The sequence below is a fragment of the Vipera berus genome, assembly GCF_964194415.1.
Source record: "Vipera berus genome assembly, chromosome: 3".
Taxonomy (NCBI): domain Eukaryota; kingdom Metazoa; phylum Chordata; class Lepidosauria; order Squamata; family Viperidae; genus Vipera; species Vipera berus.
Window position 1 is genome coordinate 193,627,080 of NC_138204.1, and position 19,920 is coordinate 193,646,999.

Consider the following 19,920-nt stretch of genomic DNA (forward strand, 5'->3'; position numbering starts at 1 on the left):
ATCTTAACACCTTCCTTAGGGTGGTAACATGAATAAAATAAACAGTAGGCAAGGCTTTTTTTCTCATAGAACGCTCAGAATGGAGTTCCGGCAACTTTTTTCGATGGAACCTTGTAGGGTAGGCAAGGCGGGTTGTATGACATGTGTGAGTTCCAGCACTTTTCTTTTACAAAAAAAGCACTGACAGTAGGCATCAACTAGTGAGAAAATGGGAATATTAAGAAGGATACATTTATATTCCATGCCCCTCTACATCTCATTTTTTATTTAAAAAAATAATATCTTATTTACTGCTCTGTAATCTGAGACATACATTAAAACATACACAGCAATGAAAATGGATGCTTAAAAAAGACATAAAACCAAGTCAGCCAAATCCAAGGAGGAGGCACCACTCTACTATAAGAAATTTATAGGCTAATGCTACAGACAGAACTTTTGCTGCTGTCCTTGGAACATCCAAACATTGGTCACTTAAAAGAAAATACTGATCTCCTCGTATGATGAGGGAAATTAAAGTTCCTAATAATTTGGGGTTATAAATTCTGATAATGAATGTGCATGAAAGTGGGCATTTTAGTGAAATGTGAGATACAGATTCAGCCACTGTGTTTGAACATATACAGGTATGATTTTCATATGGGAGACTGTAATATCTTCTAGTTGTCACCCTGATGGGTAACACATCGACTTGAACCAGAGAGAAATAAACCTCCCACTTTTACTTTATTCTACACAGAATACTCTTATTTATAACACTCAATGTATTTTACCTGGCCAAGAGAAACGTAGAACCTTTTCATAATCAAGTCATCTTCACTTTCTTCAGGGCTTTCTATGGAGGGTGGACTTTTTGAGAACCAAGGATAATAGGTTTTGTCTATAACAAAACTGATCCCAGTTTTGCTCCATTCCACCTGTGAAATAAGTTTAGCTAATCTACAGGGAGGTGACAAATAGCATAAAGTAATTTAAGGTTACCCAGATAATATTAATATCAACAAAACTACTGCTCTTTTAAAGAAACCAAAACCTCAGAGACCTTGTCTTAATTCATTATGTCTATACAGTAATTTAATGCTATTCAGAGTTTAAATGTGTTGAAGGGTATCAGCAGACTTCAGATTAGGTTCATCTAGAAATCTGTCAAGAAAGTCACTCCTGCATTTAGGAACTAGCAGTAGAAACTTCAAGAGTCTTTCTTCCTGCTTTTTCAGGTTACTGGATTCTTTGCCATTCTTTTTCAAGCCTTGTCAATTGTAATGCATTTGTTCAAGATTTACACTATTTCTTTCTCTCCATCTCTTTGCCCTGAGCTGCATTGGATCCTTATCAGCTTCAGCCCTTACAGCTAGTCAGTACTGCTAGGGTGCAGCCTGAAGACACTACATTTAATTGATCCAGATTTGTGAAGAAGCTACAGTCTTAGTTCTTCTGACCCCCACATGGTCTCACAGCTGAATCACTCATTTTTAAAAAATGAGATCCAGAACTCACATAGACTTATTTCACAGCTGCAGAACACCACTGGTTCATATTAAATGGTGCTTCACTTAAGGACACTCAGATCCATCTTGCAGTTATGGCTATTGAGCCAGGTACCACCTATTCTGTACCTATGCATTTGTTTTTTCCTGCCTAAGTGCTTTTCTCACCACTGAACTGCATCTTGTTATATGGATGGGGGAGGGGGGAAAGGACACAATATTTGCCAATAATATTTTCCCTGTAACAAAAGGATTATACCATGTCTTCCTTAAATGCTGCCAATACTTCCATTTTTAAGAGCAGATATATTAATATACTTACCAAATGAGGTAAAAATTTGGTAAAATGAGATATAATGCAAGATATGCTTAAATTAATCACACTAATACTTAAATATAGACCATGACTTTTTAGTCACACATGATTGCTTATAAAAGTGACATAGTGAGAAGCTATAAAAATAATGTCAGTTTCATTGCTATTATTCTCATAAGCCATTAAAATTATATATATATATATGGCCCAAAAATCCAGTTTCTGTTACTGTTTTTGAGAGAAACTTGCAGCTTTAAAACTTAGATTCTAATTAGAAGTCAAAATACCTGTATTCAAAGTAGCAATCGCTCTCTAAAAATGCTGGAAATCTTTTCTTTTTAATCCATTCAATAGCTTGTTCTCGGTTCAGACTCTAACAAAAGAAAATAATGTTCTTTAAGTTTTATTTAGGGACACGGTGGCTCAGTGGGTTAGGACGCTGAGCTTGTCGATCAGAAGGTTGGCAGTTTGGCGGGTCAAATCCCGAGTGCCACGTAACAGAGTGAGTGCCTGTTACTCGTCCCAGCTTCTGCCAACCTAGCAGTTCGAAAGCATGTAAAAATGCAAGTAGAAAAATAGGGACCACTATGGTGGGAAGGTAACAGCGTTCCATGCACCTTTGGCATCTAGTCATGCCGGCCACATGACCATGGAGACATCCTCGGACAAGCGCTGGCTCTTCAGCTTTGAAACAGAGATGAGCACCAGCCCGTAAAGTTGGAAACGACTAGCACGCATGTGCAGGGGAACCTTTACCTTTACCTTTTAAGTTTTATTTGCTGTATTATTAACAAAGAGGATGGTATAATCCAATAATTTCCAAACTCTTTGTAGGAGCTCAGCGGATCCTAGAAACATCACACAAGATATTTCATTACTCAACTAGGTGACATCATCAATGCTGCTTCTATCAAGCTGTGCAGTTAATTGGAGGTTTGTATCTGACACTGGTGGGCAGATCATGATCTAGTAGGCATTCACACAGAAAGAAATACTTGTTCTTTGGCTGAGGCTTGCCTAAATGCAAATTTATCCTATTTGCATGCTGTCTGAAGCGTTTGATACCCATATGTGTACCTATAGAAGAAAATACTTGTAGGTCAGGGGTGCTTGGTGCTCTCAAACTTGGTTGGTTTTTTTGCTGATGTTTCCCAACTAAGGAAAACCATCAGTGTAACATCATCAGTAGCACTGGTGATGTTATCTAGTTGGGTAATGAAATGTCTGGAAGAAAACAACCAAGGTCAAAGAGCATCAAGAATCCCACAGTAAGAAAGACTGCTTGTCAGGATTCATTCCCTGAGCAAAACAATGCTCCCTAAGCAAAGTATGGAATCTGAAAAAAGACCTGTTTCTTAGAATTCATTTTTATGGAATTGTACTGGAATGATATCCTCTGGCATCCTGTGACATAAACATTCTGATCCTGCCATAAAATACATTTTGATAGAGTAGCATAAAATTGTTCTTTCTTGCTAGAAGTTGTCTTTCCTCTTGTGGCTTACTGATAATGGTTTCTGGAAAGGCTGAACATGGCTTCTTTACTTTAGCCAGTATTTCTGGATGTAATCAAATACATTTGTACTTATTTATGCTCAAAACAAATTCCATGCTTTTGTCTCTGTATCCATGAGAAAATAAGACATGCCAAAGTCATATTTCTCATATTAGTGGAAACAGCTTCCAAGATATCTTGTCCATTTAAAAAGGAAAGTTATGTTGACTCCTATATTGTATTCATTATTCTTCATTTAGGATTGCACTATATTTTTATTGTTATAGTTCAATATTCCCAAACCTGGCGTTGTTAAATGTTTTGCAATTACAGTTTTCAGGATTTCTAGCAATGATTTGACTAGATTAGCTGAGAATGCTGGGAACTGCAGATCCAAGACATCAGGAGCTAAGAAAGGCAGTGATAATTGTTTAGCTTAATATTGCTCAACATTGGTGACTTTCAGTCTTTAAGTGTGGATTTCAACTAGCAGAGTGCCCCAGCCAGTATGCAGGCTGCAGAATTCTGGGTGTTGAAGTCCACACTTCTTAAAGCAGCCAAGTTGAGAAACACATTTAGATAGTGAAATTCATGCATATGTGAAGTTTGAATGGAGGGAAGGAAAGTCATAATAAATGGAATTATTTTTTTGCTTCCATGCTTGAACAAAGCCCACACGCACCCACCCACCCACATATACTCTTTTGGCAATAATGTGCAAAAATTTTGGTTTCAATTTTCAATCTTCACATCATCCCATTTTTAATTTGAAATGGGCCATGTCACAAATACATATTGGGTTCCCTAAATATTCTAAAAATAATGCAAGTTAGAATTCCAAATGGTTGAATTTAACTTTTTGCACAGGACTTATTAATGGCTCTTTCCACATGAGTGCATTTTCCAAGGATGACAGGGTCCTTAAAAACATATAGAATATACAGTTAGACATGTATAGAACCAGACAATGTCACATATACAACAACAATATAGTACAAATTACACAAAATATGTAATCTGCATCAAGGATATCACAATGCATGACATCATCAAGGCTTATAATCAAATGTTATTAGCAAACATATAAACTCAGACTTTTAGATTTACTCGCAGAAGTCAGGGTGGGAACGGGAGCGGATCCCTACTCACTGACATTCCATACAACTTTCTTCCCAGGATGGCCATAAATGTGGGTTAAGTTTTAATTACTCCTTTTGAAGGAGCTATGCTTCTAAGAAAGACAGTACCCTTGAAACCTAGCAACTTTTTAAACACCTGGTATAATCAGAGGAATCATTGTAAGATAAAAAGTTTTTAACATCAATCTGATTAATTAAATATGGAGCCCCAATTAATACAGCAAGATTTTAGAGTTGGTTGTATATCATATTTCCATGACTGCTTCTTAAAGGCAGAATAATAACACCAATTTATTCTTACCATGGTTGAATAATTTGGATTAAAACTGAAGGCTGAGGAAGGGGGAGTGCTAATATCTTTAGAAAAAGAGGTTTGTATCTTTGTCTGCCTTGTAACATCATAAATGGGATTTCGAGGTTTCTGTTCCCGAAGCATTTGCTTTAGCTGGTTTTCCATGCACTGTGGGACATCACTAGCAACTTCAAAAATTCCAAAATCAGAATTAAATTGAATTGGTTCTGCAAATGTCTGTAAACATGAAAAGTGAAAGATTAGGATTCAGAAATAGCACCACACTGAAGAGATATGATCTAACCATGCATTTTATAAATAAACTGATGGCCTGCTTGTATTCCTCTTAAACTATCTGATAGTTTAATTTTAGAGGGTTTCCCCCCTCTTAACTATACTTTTATATCCCTGGGCTTTGTTTTTCTAACATTCTGAAACAGTGATTTCTGCCTATAAAAAAAATAACATGTCCATTATTAATGCCATTCGGTAGAGGCACAGAGAAATTAATGCATGTTCACAGTTATTACGCCCATTCAAGCTCCTTCCATTTAACCCATTCGGCAGTAATTGAAGTGTTTTTTCATAAAAAGGGGAAATATGACTGCAACCTTTTAGCATTCCTGTAGCTGACAGAAAATGTGCCGATAAGTACATTTTTAAAAACTGTTGAACCTTCCCCAAACGGTAGAATTTACCACTATTCTCTGAGCTAACTGACAACATTGTGCTCTGTCTGATGAGAGGAAAAAGCTCATAGATTCTTCTTGGCAGGGAAAATAAAACAGTGATAAGAACTATCAATTTCCTGCCTTTTCCTGACTGCTTAAGTTAGCTGCCTGAAGTAGCTCCTTCTTTCTTTGTTGAATTGGCCTTGAGATAACAAAGTTATTATTCATAAGTATCATAAATTTGTGATTGCTAACATTTCTTGGGGAAAAAATATGCAATGCACTAATATCAAGCCAAAGTTTCTGTTTTTATTTAAATTGGAGGGAATACAAATTAAAATAACAAAATAATAAACTTTTAATTCCAAATCATTGAAGATATGCTAGTTTATGTGAATATGTGAACAAAGCATGTAAATTCTACAATCTGGAACTATTTTAACAGATGCTAGATAATTTTAGTTATGTGTTATTTATATAGAAAACTAACCAAGGATAACATTAATTAATCACTTGTATCTATTTTTAATTTCAACTCTGGCAATGGAGCCCAAAGACCCATTTTCCAAAATGCATTCCAATTAATTAAATTGAAAACATCTGGATCTTCTAATGTAATAAAACAGATGCCAATAGCAATGTTTTAAATATAAACTGTATTGTCATCTTGGATGCTTGACTACCAATCAATTATAAGGTATATAAAGGGATGGAATGAAAAAACTAATAGTCTTCGCCAATAAGCCTAGGCCAAACTACTAAGTTAATCAAAGGCATATGTTTCAATCCAACAAGTGACTTCATTTTTCTGAATCCGATCCTACATAGGCAAGGAAGCTCGGAGCATGGGTGGTGTCATATTTGACATCTCAGAGCTCTGAACATATGCTGACCAGTTGAATCCAATTCTTCCCCTTCACTACAGCTGATGCAAACTGCAATCACCTGCAATCAACATTGCAAGATGGAGGGAAATATTTGTTGGTCAAACCTACTCCTTATTTTAAAAAATCATGTGGTAGCTCATGCATGTGCATAAAATAAGCAATATATTATAAATGTACATACAATAATCATGAGTTACCGTCTTCTGATTTAGTCAAACATGATCCTACCACATATTTGGTAGAACATATACAGAAAGGTCTGCAACATGTGCTGTGATTAGGATTCATTCAGATTCATTCCTGTGCTCTGCTTCTAGATAATAAGATTGTTAAGAGGCAGAAGCAAAGTGTGCAAAAAGACCAAATTACTGAGGAGCAGTGAAGAAATAGGGTACAATATTTGAGCAATGACTCCACTATCTCTAATCTATATATGAGGAGTCAAACTACATTTAATCAAATAGTGATGATACAAAAACATGCTTGGAGGTATGCTAAGATCATTCCCACAATTTGGGTCCCTGCAATTGCTTTGACAGCAAGTCCCACCAAGGCCAACTAAATGCAGCTAATAATCATGGATTGAGGAAGTGATAGTCTTGGGTATCTGAAGGACACTAGACTGAAAAGCATACTATGGTATTATTTCATATTACTTATCTATTTACCTATTCATTCATTTATTTCTATGCTGCTCTTCTTCTTGAGAGAGGTACGAAAAGGACAAAACCATCAAGAATTGGATCAACAATTCTGTTTTCTATAACAGCTAGAAAATGAACAGGTAGGCATTCCGTTCTTCTTTAAGACAGCATGGCGGCCAGTTATATTTTGTGTTGTTTGTGTGTGTGTGTGTGTGTGTGTGTGTGTGTGTTAGACTATTGTATTATAGAATCAGTGTGCTGTCCCTGAAAAGGTCTACTCTGTGCTATTTACACTGTGATCTGATTCAACCACAAAATGTTTTATATTAGGTATGTTCTATCTCTCATCAGTTTCTTTCCTCATTGTGCATGGACTATTCTGCATTGAGTTTTAAGGAAGCATATAATGAAAACATTTTACTGCTAATTATATGTATATATTAAATATATATTTACAATTTCAGATGTACATAGATATATATTATAAATCTAATTAAAATTCACATTTCCAAAATGAATGGAGGATATATTAAAATGGAAATGATAACTTCTGAGCTGAGAAATCTGAATGGTTCCAACCAGCACATTAGCCAACAATATACTGTATGAATTTGGTCAGTTTGTACTGGAGTTGTCAAAAATAAAATTCAAGTGTCGACATTTGATATAATTCATAACAAAGAAGTATTTAAGGGCTACTTCTGTAGCTTAGTAGTAGACCATCCATTGGCTGGCTGCATAAAACAAAAGTGCCAATTTGCAGGATGATTTCCAACATTGCAATACATCAGAAACATTTCTTTTATTGAAAGATTTTCTTGCAGTAAGGTGAACAATTAATAGCATGAAATATTTTTACTTTAACCTTTTCCCTATATATCAATTATTATGCCTGGGTCATGTTTTCAGGTAACAGTCACATAAGCATAACAAAGTTAAAGAACCAAACTGTAATCAATTTTCACTGACACTACCCTAAATAATTTCTATGATGAGCTTCAGCAAAATAAAACTGGACATATCAAACACTCCATATCAAAGTTGAATAGAGCAAACTCTCCTGAGAAAACCTAGTGATGATTAGGTCAACAATTCTCAGCAGATATCCTTAAAAGAACAACAGTTAGTTTTGGCTTTTCCATTCATTGCAGCACTGTTGTCTTAACTAAGACATTTGTTTCCAGCATGATAATTACTATAAAACATTCTTCTGAGGGAGTTTCCTGTAAGGCTTCCACTTTATATAGTACTGATACTCTGGGAAGATGGTTTAGGATCTACGATGATGGGCAGGCAAGCAAGAGGAGCTTGGTAAGTAGGCCAGAATATATTGTATGACATATATTTTATATATAAGCATATATTGTAACAATCAATTCAACCAATTTTATTGGGATAACTATAATGAATATGTGTTTCAGCAAAATTTAGCATACTTACTGGGAGACTCAAAAATTCATTGAAGAAATCTACAAGTATGTTGTCAGTTGCTAAATACTCTTCCTGTAAGAACAGAGAAAGACAAAAACACGTTATATGATGTAATATGTGGGAATAAGAACAGTTCTTCTTATTCTAGAAGTAATTAAGAGTTTCCAGCATTCCTGCAGAATCAGATTCTGGCTCATGTCAGGTCAGATTGTGGTCCACCTAGATGAGCATTGCCAGACTAATTAATAATATTCAGCTAATCTGGTAGATTCTTCAGCTGACTGGAGCCCCAAGCCAAGGCCTTCTCTATCATTTGTTGCTTGATCCATTTACAAATAACCATCCCTAACTAATGGTACTTTCCCAACAGAGAAGCAGAAGAATCGTTCTCAAGCCAGCCTAATTCCAGTGAAAGTAAATCATTACTCTTCCAGTTAAGGATATTGGAATCTTTATCACTGGAAGATTATATTCCATTATATTACATCCAGCTGTGCCTCCAGGTTGAGTATTTTGGCTGGGGAATAAAGGGAGCTAAACATCAAAACATCTGGAGTGGTAATATATTTGGATTCATCTCCTTTATTGGCAGCTTCAGCTACATTTCCCTTAAGTTCTATGATTTGGGATACATTGGTTTTGTAACTTTATGAACTCTACCTGTTCAGCTTTCCATTTCCAATTTGGTTACCAACTTAAGGACATTTAAGCTTAGACTTAGGTACAACAGCCATCCTTCCTCAACATGACTCTGATATCTCCAATGTAAATTAAGACCTGTTGCATTAGGTAGTGATTTGGAAGAGGACAAATCTTAGCAAACCTCTAAAATTAATGGGGAGTGAGCAGCAGCACCTTTCAAATAAATTAGAAGCCTCCCGTTGGCAGTGAGCTTAGTCTTAGTGTTTCGAAGACTTTGTGTGAAAAATGTTATTAAAAACAGGTTACTGTCTCCTATAGCATATTTCACATTTCATCAGTCATAGTGGGCTGATGACAACACTGTAAATGACAGGATATGACCAATAAAGAAGAATGTTAATGGCTTTACTGGCACAAGCAGTCCATAGAAAACAAAACCCCTATTAGTTAGGGAATTCAAAGCTGTGTTATTTGCCCATGTGTTATTTGCCCATGTTATTGAAAATACCAATTGTGAACCTTTTCAATTTTATGACATTATCCATATGGCTTTCAAAATTGTGTGGGTGTGTATGTGCATTTGAGTCAGAACTGACTCCTAGCAAATGCCTGGAAAAATCCCTGGTTTTCTTGGCAAGATTTTTTTCAGAAGTGGTTTGTGATTTTATTTTTAATCTGAAAAACTTTACAATTTTCTATAAGCCTTATCTTAGTATTTCCCTTTATTATTTAATCTACTTTTATGATTCCCTTTGTAATAGTACGAGCTTCAGAATAATGTAAATTTTAGGGAAGCAAATCCCAAATGTTAGAATACATCCCAAGACAGAAAAAAGTCCACATTTCATATTTAACACAATGAATTAACAGCCAAATGTTTATTCTTAAATTTTTAAACTTTATGAAAATCCTGATTGAATAATAATTGAATATTCAACATTCACTGAATAATGAATATTGTTAAAAATGTATGTATTTGATAAGGATACAAATCTGAGCTTCAGAAACACAGATAACCAATAGATGGCAATAAATAGAAACATAAATTATAAATCAGTTACTGCCATCTAGTGGATATTTGGATTTTTTGCAGCAGGAGATCTTCCCCAGCTTTACTGAATATGCAACACGTCCATATTGGTGCTATGCATATGTGTTGCTGTAATGTCAACAGCAATTTTGGTGAGATATTATCAGGAATAACAATGCAGGAAAAATACCTTTCCCATGATAAGAGCCAGCCGTGAATCTCTTTCCCATTAAAGAAATAAATCCAGTTCATGGTTTTCCTATTTTCTATATGATTCTTAGTTGAAAATGTTCAGACAGTAGTAGCACTGTGAATATGTGAGGTGAAGGAAATCTGTATAAAGATGGCCCCCTTTAGCAATTATACATGTAGAGGAGTCAGTGCAATCAAGGGCAGCTGGTTTTTATTGCTTGCCCCACCTCAAGATCCTTTAGTTTTCCTCTACAAGGCAAAATGAGCCTTGGTGGAGCAGTGGGCTAATGCCTCCTTAAGTAACACCAGCTGCCTGCAATTAGTGCAGGTTCGCATCCCACCAGGCTCAAGGTTGACTCAGCCTTCCATCCTTCCGAGGTAGGTAAAATGAGGACCCAGATTGTTGGGGGCAATTAAGCTGACTTTGTAATAATGCCGCTTGGGGGTGTGTGTGAAAGCCCTAACAAGCAGGCATATACATAGAATGAAGGCTACTGCTAAGCTTGTAAGCCGCCCTGAGTCTTCGGAGAAGGGCGGGATATAAATGTAATAAAAATAAAAAAAAATAAAATAAAAATAAAAGCTCATACACTCTACATACATGTATCTAAAGCAGACATGTCAAACACAAGGCCCGGGGGCCAGATACGGCCCGTGAAGTGGTTTCATGTGGCCCGCGAAACCATCCTGGAAACAGTGAGGGAACGGCCCCCACTGCCTTGGCCCTGGCCCAGAGACCCTCCTTCTGCCAGAGACCCTCAGATCTGTCCCCACTCCTGCCCAGGCCCCCATAGGCACCCTTGATGCGAACGATGTAGAGCTGGCCATGCCCACCCAGTAGGCCATACGCACTCTAGCCACGCCCACCCAGGCCATACCCACCAGGCCCCTGAGGGCAACCGCAGTGCTGATGCGGCCCTCAATGAAATTGAGTTTGACATGCCTGATCTAAAGTAAGACATTTGCACAGCCTAAGCATTGATTCCACTCTACAGTTTTTGATTTAGAAAAAATATTTCTTGCTTATAAGTCATTTTCCACTAGGCAGTATTTCTCGACCTTGGCAACTGTAGGATGTGTAGAGTTCAATTCCCAGAATTCTCCACCCAGCATGATGGAGAGACATATTTAACCAGCCTGTGAGACATATTTCATAGTCAACTCTACTGGTTTTAAATCTTTGGAAAACCTAATTTGTTTTCAGTACTGGCTGTGGAAATATCAGCTTTTGTTTCATTAATGCCCAGTTAACAAAAAGATACATATGCATGTAGTCTTTTGGACATATAGGAGTCCTTGACTCACAACCATTCATTTAGTGACTGTGTGAAGTTACAAGGGCACTGAAAAGAGTGAGTTATGACCTTTTTTCACACTTATGATCTTTGCAATATTGCCATAGTCACATGATCAAAACTCAGACACTTGGCAACTGGCATGTATTTATAATGGTTCCAATGTCCCAGGGTCATGTGATCACTTTTTGTAACCTCCTGACAAGTGAAGTCAATGGGGGAGCCAGATTCACCTAACAACCATGTTACTAACTTAACAACTGCTGCAAGAAAGGTCATAATATGGGGCAAATCCATTTAACAATTGTCTTGCTTAGCAACAGAAATTTTGGACTGAATTGTGACCTAAGTCAAGGACTATCTGTAATCCATTTATGCATATAAATCTTGGGCTGTAATCCTCTATCTATTTATGTGGCTATATGTTGCAATACAATTGGACTTCTTAGATTTTCAACATTCTTGTGCTTTCTTGAACACTATTAGATTTAGCAGAGCTGTTTATTATCCCAAATATTCAAAGAAGCACTTATTTCTCTACTATTTCTGTTTCCCTACTATTTTGTATATAACAATGTAGCTGCTCTGAAAAGATGCACAATTGGTTTAAGTAAAATTGCTGATATACTTTTAACTTACTAGAACAGATAAAAGGAGTATATTTTAACTTCGGATAATGAAAACAATGTTTTGTGAATATATGAAACTGCAGTAATACTAGTACCTAAAACTTTTCACTTGTATCTTTAAAATGTAAAATATATTAAGCTTTTTCTTGTTCCTAACTCCTTGTAAGGCATGGATCGTATTGTACAGTAACAAAGATATTTCTTCCACAAAATTGATTTGCTCACTCTTAGTATCCTGATAATCATGTATAAATCTTAACTTGGCTGCCAGCTAGAATGCAAACCTCTGCCAGAAAGTTGTGTGCTGATTTATAATCAAGTAACTCACCTACTTTGACAATTCAGTACATTTTTCTTCAATTCCAGATTGCCTCCTATAGGCAGAGCCAAACTGAACTAAACTTGTTCTGGAAATAAGGTCAAATTATTTTGTCCTAAATAATGCATACTTTGTCAGAGCGAAAAGAAGCACATTCTTGAATGAGGATGAAATGATAGGGCAGGAACAGAATAGAATAGAATAGAATAGAATAGAATAGAATAGAATAGAATAGAATAGAATAGAATAGAATAGAATAGAATAGAATAGAATAGAATAGAATAGAATAGAATAGAATAGAATAGAATAGAATTGGAATGGACCTTGGAGGTCTTCTAGTCCAGCCCCCCACTCAAGCAGGAGAACCTATATCATCTCAGACAAGTGATTGTCCAGCCTACTCTTAAAAATCTCCAGTGATGGGGTGCCCATGATTTCCAAAGGCAAGCTGTTCCACTGGCTAATTGTCCTGTCAGGAAGTTTCTCCTTAATTCCAGGTTGCTTCTCTCTTTGATCAGTTTCCAAACATAGTTTCTTGTCCTGCCCTCTGGTGCTTTGATGAATAACGTGACCCCCCCCCTCTTCTTTGTGGCAGCCCCTCAAGTACTGGAAAACTGCTATCATATCTCCCATATTTCTTCTTTTCTTTAGACTAGTGAGATCCAAGTCCTGCAACCATTCTTTGTATGTTTTAGTTTCCAGGTCTTTGATCAGCTTAGTTGCTCTTCTCTGGATTTTTTCCAGACTCTCAACATCTTTTTTGTGATATGGTGACCAAAATTGGCTGCAGTATTCCAGGTGTGGTCTTACTAGGGTTTTATAAAGCGGTACTAATACTTTGTATGATGTTGATTCTATGCCTCTGTTTATACAACCCAGGATTGTATTATCTTTTTTGGCTGCTGCTGCACACAGATGACTCATATTCAAGTGATCGTCTACTATGACTCCAAGGTCCCTCTCACAGTTTCTGTTTTTAAGCCAGGTCTCACCCAGTCTGTACTTGTGCCTTTGATTTTTCCTGCATAAACTTTACTTTTCTCCACATTGAAACTCCTGGTTGTCCCAAAAGTCCTTTTTCAAGAAGCTTCTTTAGCTTCTTCAGTCAGAGCTGAAGAAGCTTCTTGGATGAGAAGCAAAATGTCTTCAAAGAAAAAAACAAAGTCCACTTGCTTTTTGGAAAAATAACCAAAATAATGTCCCCATCTGCATCAAACCATCTCTATTTTTCTGCTGTGTCCTCAAAGTGAACTGGGTTCAAGTTGGCCTAAGCTGTACTGGTATTAAAATAGAGCTTTTCCTCTTATTCGGAGAGTAGCCTCAAATTGTGTCACACCTGCTAGGTTTTGTACCTTGAAGGTCAATCTGGGACTGGCAGGGACAGGGAACACAAGTGACAGAGGCAGTACAGGTTTGTGGATCAGCACTGGTTTCACACTTATATAGCTTTTTATTGACTCAAGAATGGGCAGAGAGCACTATCCACTGCTTAATGGGGAAAGCCTTGAAAAAAAGCTTCAATACACTTAATTCTTTTCTATTTTGTTTATAACTTCCTGCTTAATCTGACTTCTAAACAGAGGTTTTAGAGCATCTAGCAGGCCGAATTATGGAAATGGTAAGGCCTTTAGGGAAGGAAAACCACATTCCTTTCTCTGAAGTTATTCCTTTCTTTTAAAGGCCCAACTTGGCCCTCCCTATTCTTCCTATATCAGAATCTTTGAAAGAATTGGAAAGATGCAGATGGAAAATGGTCATTCAGGCAGGAAGAGATAGAAGATGGTGGTTTCCTTGCCTTGTCCTGCCACTCACCTATGGAAGAAGAGGTTGCATATCAAGGGTGGGATTCAGCCAGTTTGCACCAGTTTGGCAGAACTGGTAGCTATTTTTTTGTTGTCCAGACCCAGAATGGACTTCCGGAAGCAGCATCCATACAGAGAACCGGTTGTTCACCTATTTGAATCCCACTACTGATTCCAATGCTTGTCAATCTTGACATTTTTAACATATCCTAGAATTCTCCAGCCAGTGTGTTAGATTGGGATTCTGAGAGTTGAAGTCCACACACCTCAAAGTTGCCAAGATTGAGAATCACTGCTCCATGTGATTGTTTCTCACTCCTTCTGTAAAGGATGTTTGAAGTACGAGGAAAGATTTTGGAGAGAGGGCTCTGTGCTTTCCAAATTAATGCTTCCATTGCATTCTTTTTCAAATTATTAAATATGTCTGTCTTCAATAATATTCAGTTACTATGGAATGAAAAGCATTTGATTTGGTGGAACTTATTTCTGATTCAAAATGTTTAATGTTCTGCCATCAATAACATGGTTGCATCATGCGCTCGTGACCTCTCGTCTAGACTACTGTAATGCTCTCTACATGGGGCTGCCCTTGAAGTCCACTCGGAGGCTCCAACTGGTGCAGAATGCAGCCGCGCGAGTTGTACTGGGAGTTTCCCGATACTCCCATGTTACACCTTTGCTCCGCGAGCTGCATTGGCTACCGGTTGCCCTCTGTGTGAGATTCAAGGTGTTGGTAATGACTTACAAAGCCCTACATGGCATGGGTCTGGATTACCTACGGCAACACCTGCGGCCGGCGTCAACTTCCCTCCGTCCAGTGCGCTCCCACAGAGAGGGCCTCCTCAGGGTGCCTCCGATCAAAGAATGCCGATTGGTGGCCCCCAGGGGGAGGGCGTTCTCTGTGGGCGCGCCAGACCTGTGGAACCGCTTGCCGGTTGAGCTCCGGATGGCCCCCGACCTTCGCTCCTTCCGGCGCGATCTAAAAATGTATTTATTTGAGCAATCTGACCTGGTCTGATGGGTTAGGATTGGGGTTTTAATATGTTTTTAAGTATTGTTTTAAACTTTAAATTTGGGCATTATATTTAATCGTTTTTAACTTTTGTATTCTGTTTTTTATATTTATTGCCCTGTACACCGCCCTGAGTCCTTCGGGAGAAGGGCGGTATAAAAATATGATAAATAAATAAATAAATAAATAACATGGTTGCATAAACAAAGAGATAGAGTCAAGATCACATTTAGGACTCTTATCTCTGAAAAAAATGCATGTCAGATACTAGGAATTGATTGTTGTAACTGAATGGATAATTATAAATAAAGGGCAGGGAAGATTTAAATGTCAGTTATACTGCTAGCAACATAGCTGCTCTGTCTGAAAATATGTCAAATACTAGAGTAATTAAATTACTATTTTCAATAATTTGCAATGAAACAGGGAAAACAGTTTACTTACAAATTCATTCTCTCTTATGCAGGGAGGCACTGAAAAATAAACAAAAATAGTATTAACAATGTATCATATAGCTAATAATGAAAGTTCCCTGGACCAATTATGAAGTCATTAAAGTTATTCAGACAAATAAATTATTGTTTGTTTTATCAGTAGCTGATTATCAGTTATGGCAAAATCAGTTATCAGTAAAAGCAGAATAACTATACAGTAATCATAAGCCCCCATCCCCAAGATCAATACACTGATCATAAGATCCTGTCCACACAACTAGAAACAGCAATAAGAAAATAAATCATATATCCAGATAGTTTATTTATTTATTTATTTATTATTGGGACTTATATCCCGCCCTATCTCCCGAAGGACTCAGGGCGGCTAACAACAATAACATACAATAAATACAGAAATTAAGATAAAATTCCTTTTTTGGAAAAAATACTATTTTACTTGCTTATTAAATGCAAGCAAGTAAAATACTAAAGAATTTCGTGAGACAGATCTCTTTATGGGGTCTATTCATTTTAAAATATTCGTGCCAATATATAGGATATTTTCAACATGTTTAGAATGCGTATGATTGCTATTAAGCAAGAAGAAAGCCAATTTTTAAATGGTACCTTTCCTACATAAAAAAAAGCTTGTTGGTCAGTTTTTAGCAAGTTATTATTAGGTTGATAAAACATTTCATCTATCAATTTCTACATATTTTAAACTTGTGATAAGCTTTAAAATATGTAGAAAGAACAAGAACAATTCTAATTATTTCTCTGAGTCCGCTGGTAATTCTATAACAAGTTCTAATATTTTTTAAATATCTCATTTTCTAAATTCTAATTTTGTAAGACATATGTCAGAGAAATGACTGCTGTGTCAGACTAAATTGGTGTTTCAGAATGAAGTGTCCATGGACATTAGTCGTATAGCAGTATTCCAGTATTTGAAGCAGTATTCCAGTATTTGATGGGCTGCCACAAAGAAGAGGGCATCAAATTATTCTCCAAAGCACCAGAGGGCAGGACAAGAAACAATGGTTAGAAACTGACCAAAGAGAGAAGCAACCTGGAATTAAGGAGAAACTTCCTAATAGTGAGGACAATTAACCAGTGAAACAGTTTGCCTTCAGAAATCAAGGGCACTCTATCACTGGAGGTTTTTAAGAAGAGACTAGACAGTCACTTGTTTGAGATAGTATAAGTTCTCCTTCTTGACCAGGGGGCTGGACTAGAAGACCTCCAAGGTTCTATTCTATTCTATTCTATTCTATTCTATTCTATTCTATTCTATTCTATTCTATTCTATTCTATTCTATTCTATTCTATTCTCTATGGCTTGCTGAATTAGCTTTCAGTGAAGAGTAATAGATTTTGAGTTCATAGAGTTAAATTTCTAAGCAAATGTCAGAAGTACTTCTGAGAGTTAAAAGATTCAGAAGAGGAAAAACAACCAACTTGGATCTAGAAACCTTTGGTTGGTGATGGGGCATCATCTGCTGCTTCCCGTATGTTACTTAACAACAATACTTTATACAGCCCCAGTCAACATAGCTAATGTGAAAGAAGCAGGATTATAGAAAGAGCAGATTCCTCACTTTTGTCCCTGTCTCAATACTGAGTTTGGTCATGTGTCATAATCTTCCCTGCTGGGTGATCCATATATAGAATGGAAACCACAATCCTTTGCTCTTGTAAGAAAGGAGAACACAGTAAAGCTTGTTAATGCACATTTATACAAATGGTATATTCATGTTTAAAAGTATTTAATCAGGGTGCAAAAGCCCAACTCAAAATTAACCAGTGTTAAACTTCCATTTATTTCACTGAAATGAGAGCTACTTCGTTCTTAGATTGCATTATTTTGTTTCATTAGGACTTTTTGCTGTGAACCTGATTCTGTATTTATAGAACCATTTGCCACCACTGGGTCATCAACTAGCCAATCTTAATCGACCCTGACGAAGCTGAGCAGGGTTTCAGTGGAAGACCAGCACAAGATCCCAGGGCTGATAGGCTTGGGGAAAAAAAATCTTCCCAGAAGAAGCCAAGGGCAAACCATGCAGCTGCTAGGAAAACTGCTCGGTCAAGCACAACTCACTAGAGCAGGGGTGTCAAACTCAATTTCAGTGAGGGCCGCATCAGCATTGCGGTTGCCCTCAAGGGGCCTGGTGGGTATGGCCAGGGTGGGCGTGGCCTACTGGGTGGGCGTGGCCTACTGGGTGGGCATGGCTAGAGTGTGTATGGCCTACTGGGTGGGCGTGACCAGCTCTACATCGTTCACATCAAGGGTGCCTATGGGGGCCTGGGCAGGAGTGGGACAGATCTGAGGGTCTCTGGCAGAAGGAAGGTCTCTGGGCCAGGGCCAAGGCAGTGGGGGCCGTTCCCTCACTGTTTCCAGGATGGCTTCGCGGGCCACATGAAACCACTTCGCGGGCCGGCCCCCGGGCCTTGTGTTTGACATGTCTGCACTAGAGACTTTATCAGCTGGAAATAATTGAATATTATTCATGAAAACCGGAATGGTTTGACGGGGGTCAATTTTACCCAGGAACTGCAAATGAGGATACCCCCAAATTCACCTGAGTAGTTATTTGAAGAAGAGCAGATAAGGACTTCTATGTTTTTACTGTCCACAAATGATACGTACGGGTGTGTGTGTGTGTGTGTGTGTGTATTCTGACTATCACCATTTCTGATCGCGCCCTTCCTTAGAAGAGTGGAACAGCGCTGGGGGAGGGGGGGGGGAAATCGATCTGACATTTTCCAGCGTCCGCTTCTCTCCCACCCTCTCCGGATCACGACGAGCAAGCCCCGGGCAGCCTCTCAGTTCTAGCACCTACCGGTGGTGAGCCTCTTCTCTCGCATGGTGCGGACGCGCGCCCGGGCTCTGCAGAAGCCCTGCTGTCCGTCCCCCCCCCGCCCACTCCCCCGGGTTGAGTTAAAGCCTCATTCTTCTCCGGCGAGCGCGGGGGAAAAGGGGAAAGAACAACCCTGCTCCGTTGAAGAGGCTGCCTGCGGCGAACTTCAAGCCGAATTTTGAGCGCGCCAGACTTGCCAAGAGTTTGCACTTGGCGCTTAGCCTGGTTTGTGTGGTCTCACAGCGAAGCTGGGTTGCTATGGAGCTGCGGGGTGACAATGCGGGAGGGAGACGAGGGCAGTTGTTTGACCCCAGGCACTAACTAACATTGGTCGTTAGCGGCAGAGCAGAGGCTTTCCTGGACTACACTACACTAACCCAGCCGGATGAAACGAGGCAGAGAGAAGCCAACAATCGCCAGCTTGAAACGATCTGGAGCAGGGGTCGGCAACCTCGGCTCTTTTATGACTCGTGGACTTCAACTCCCAGAATTCCTGAGCCAGCTGTGCTGGCTCAGGAATTCTGGGAGTTGAAGTCCACGAGTCATAAAAGAGCCGAGGTTGCCGATTTCTCCCCGCTTGTAATTTTTCCGAGAAGCAAAGTAAAGGACGGAAGATGCGGCTTATGGTAGCCTTCCCTTCCCGGCTTTCTCGGGCAAGCAAAGTTGCTTTCGCTCTGCTGGCTAAAACTGGTGCCCGCTTTCTCTCCCCCCCCCCCCCCGCCACTGGGGAGTGCCCGGTGCAGTTTTAAAAGTTTTGCGCATCCCCTCCCTGCCTTCTCGTTTCTCCGGAAGCTGGGATAGTCATAAAAGACAGGTCCGGCAATCGGATGGGGAAAATACTAAACGACGTGTTTACAGTTCCCACCAGGTACAATTTGGATAGTGTGATTAAAGATGAGGTGAAATCTATGAATCTTGTTTTCCAACAGATGCCACTTCGATTGTGATGCATTTGGCAACAGCTAATGCTGCTGCCTTGGTGACGATTATACTGTGCTGAATTCTTACCGGCGTTTCTCTGGCAAGGCTCCCTATTACTAATGCTTAACAACAACCTTTTAGGTTAGTCCTGAGGGTTCAGATGAATGGCTGCCGTTTGGGCCAGTCATACACTTCCATTCTATGAATGAATTGTTTCTCTTCTGTTATTTTCGTTATTTCCCATTTAAAGTTCTATACAATTTGTATGCCATCAGTACACATGTTAAACAGTGGACACCCATATAGACTTCATTTTCTCAAAGATCAACTTTTATAAGTTATTCTCAGATATTTTTTTTCAGTCTGAGCGATGCCTGTATGCATGAGGCTGATTATTGAAGTTGCAAGAAATATCATTCTG

General features: G+C 38.5%; 1 protein-coding gene across 1 annotated transcript in view; it reads right to left on the reverse strand.

The window, feature by feature from the left end:
• Positions 1–18,585, reverse strand: part of RGS22 (regulator of G protein signaling 22) — a gene marked incomplete at both ends in the record, with an annotated part of 79,636 nt that extends 61,051 nt beyond the window's left edge. The window contains 6 exons of the mRNA XM_081325618.1: positions 774–939; positions 2,091–2,176; positions 4,739–4,966; positions 8,372–8,434; positions 15,728–15,756; positions 18,561–18,585. Coding sequence (XP_081181744.1) covers positions 774–939; positions 2,091–2,176; positions 4,739–4,966; positions 8,372–8,434; positions 15,728–15,756; positions 18,561–18,585 — 597 coding nt within the window. The remainder of the gene's footprint in view (positions 1–773; positions 940–2,090; positions 2,177–4,738; positions 4,967–8,371; positions 8,435–15,727; positions 15,757–18,560) is intronic.
• Between the last annotated feature and the right edge of the window lie 1,335 nt (positions 18,586–19,920).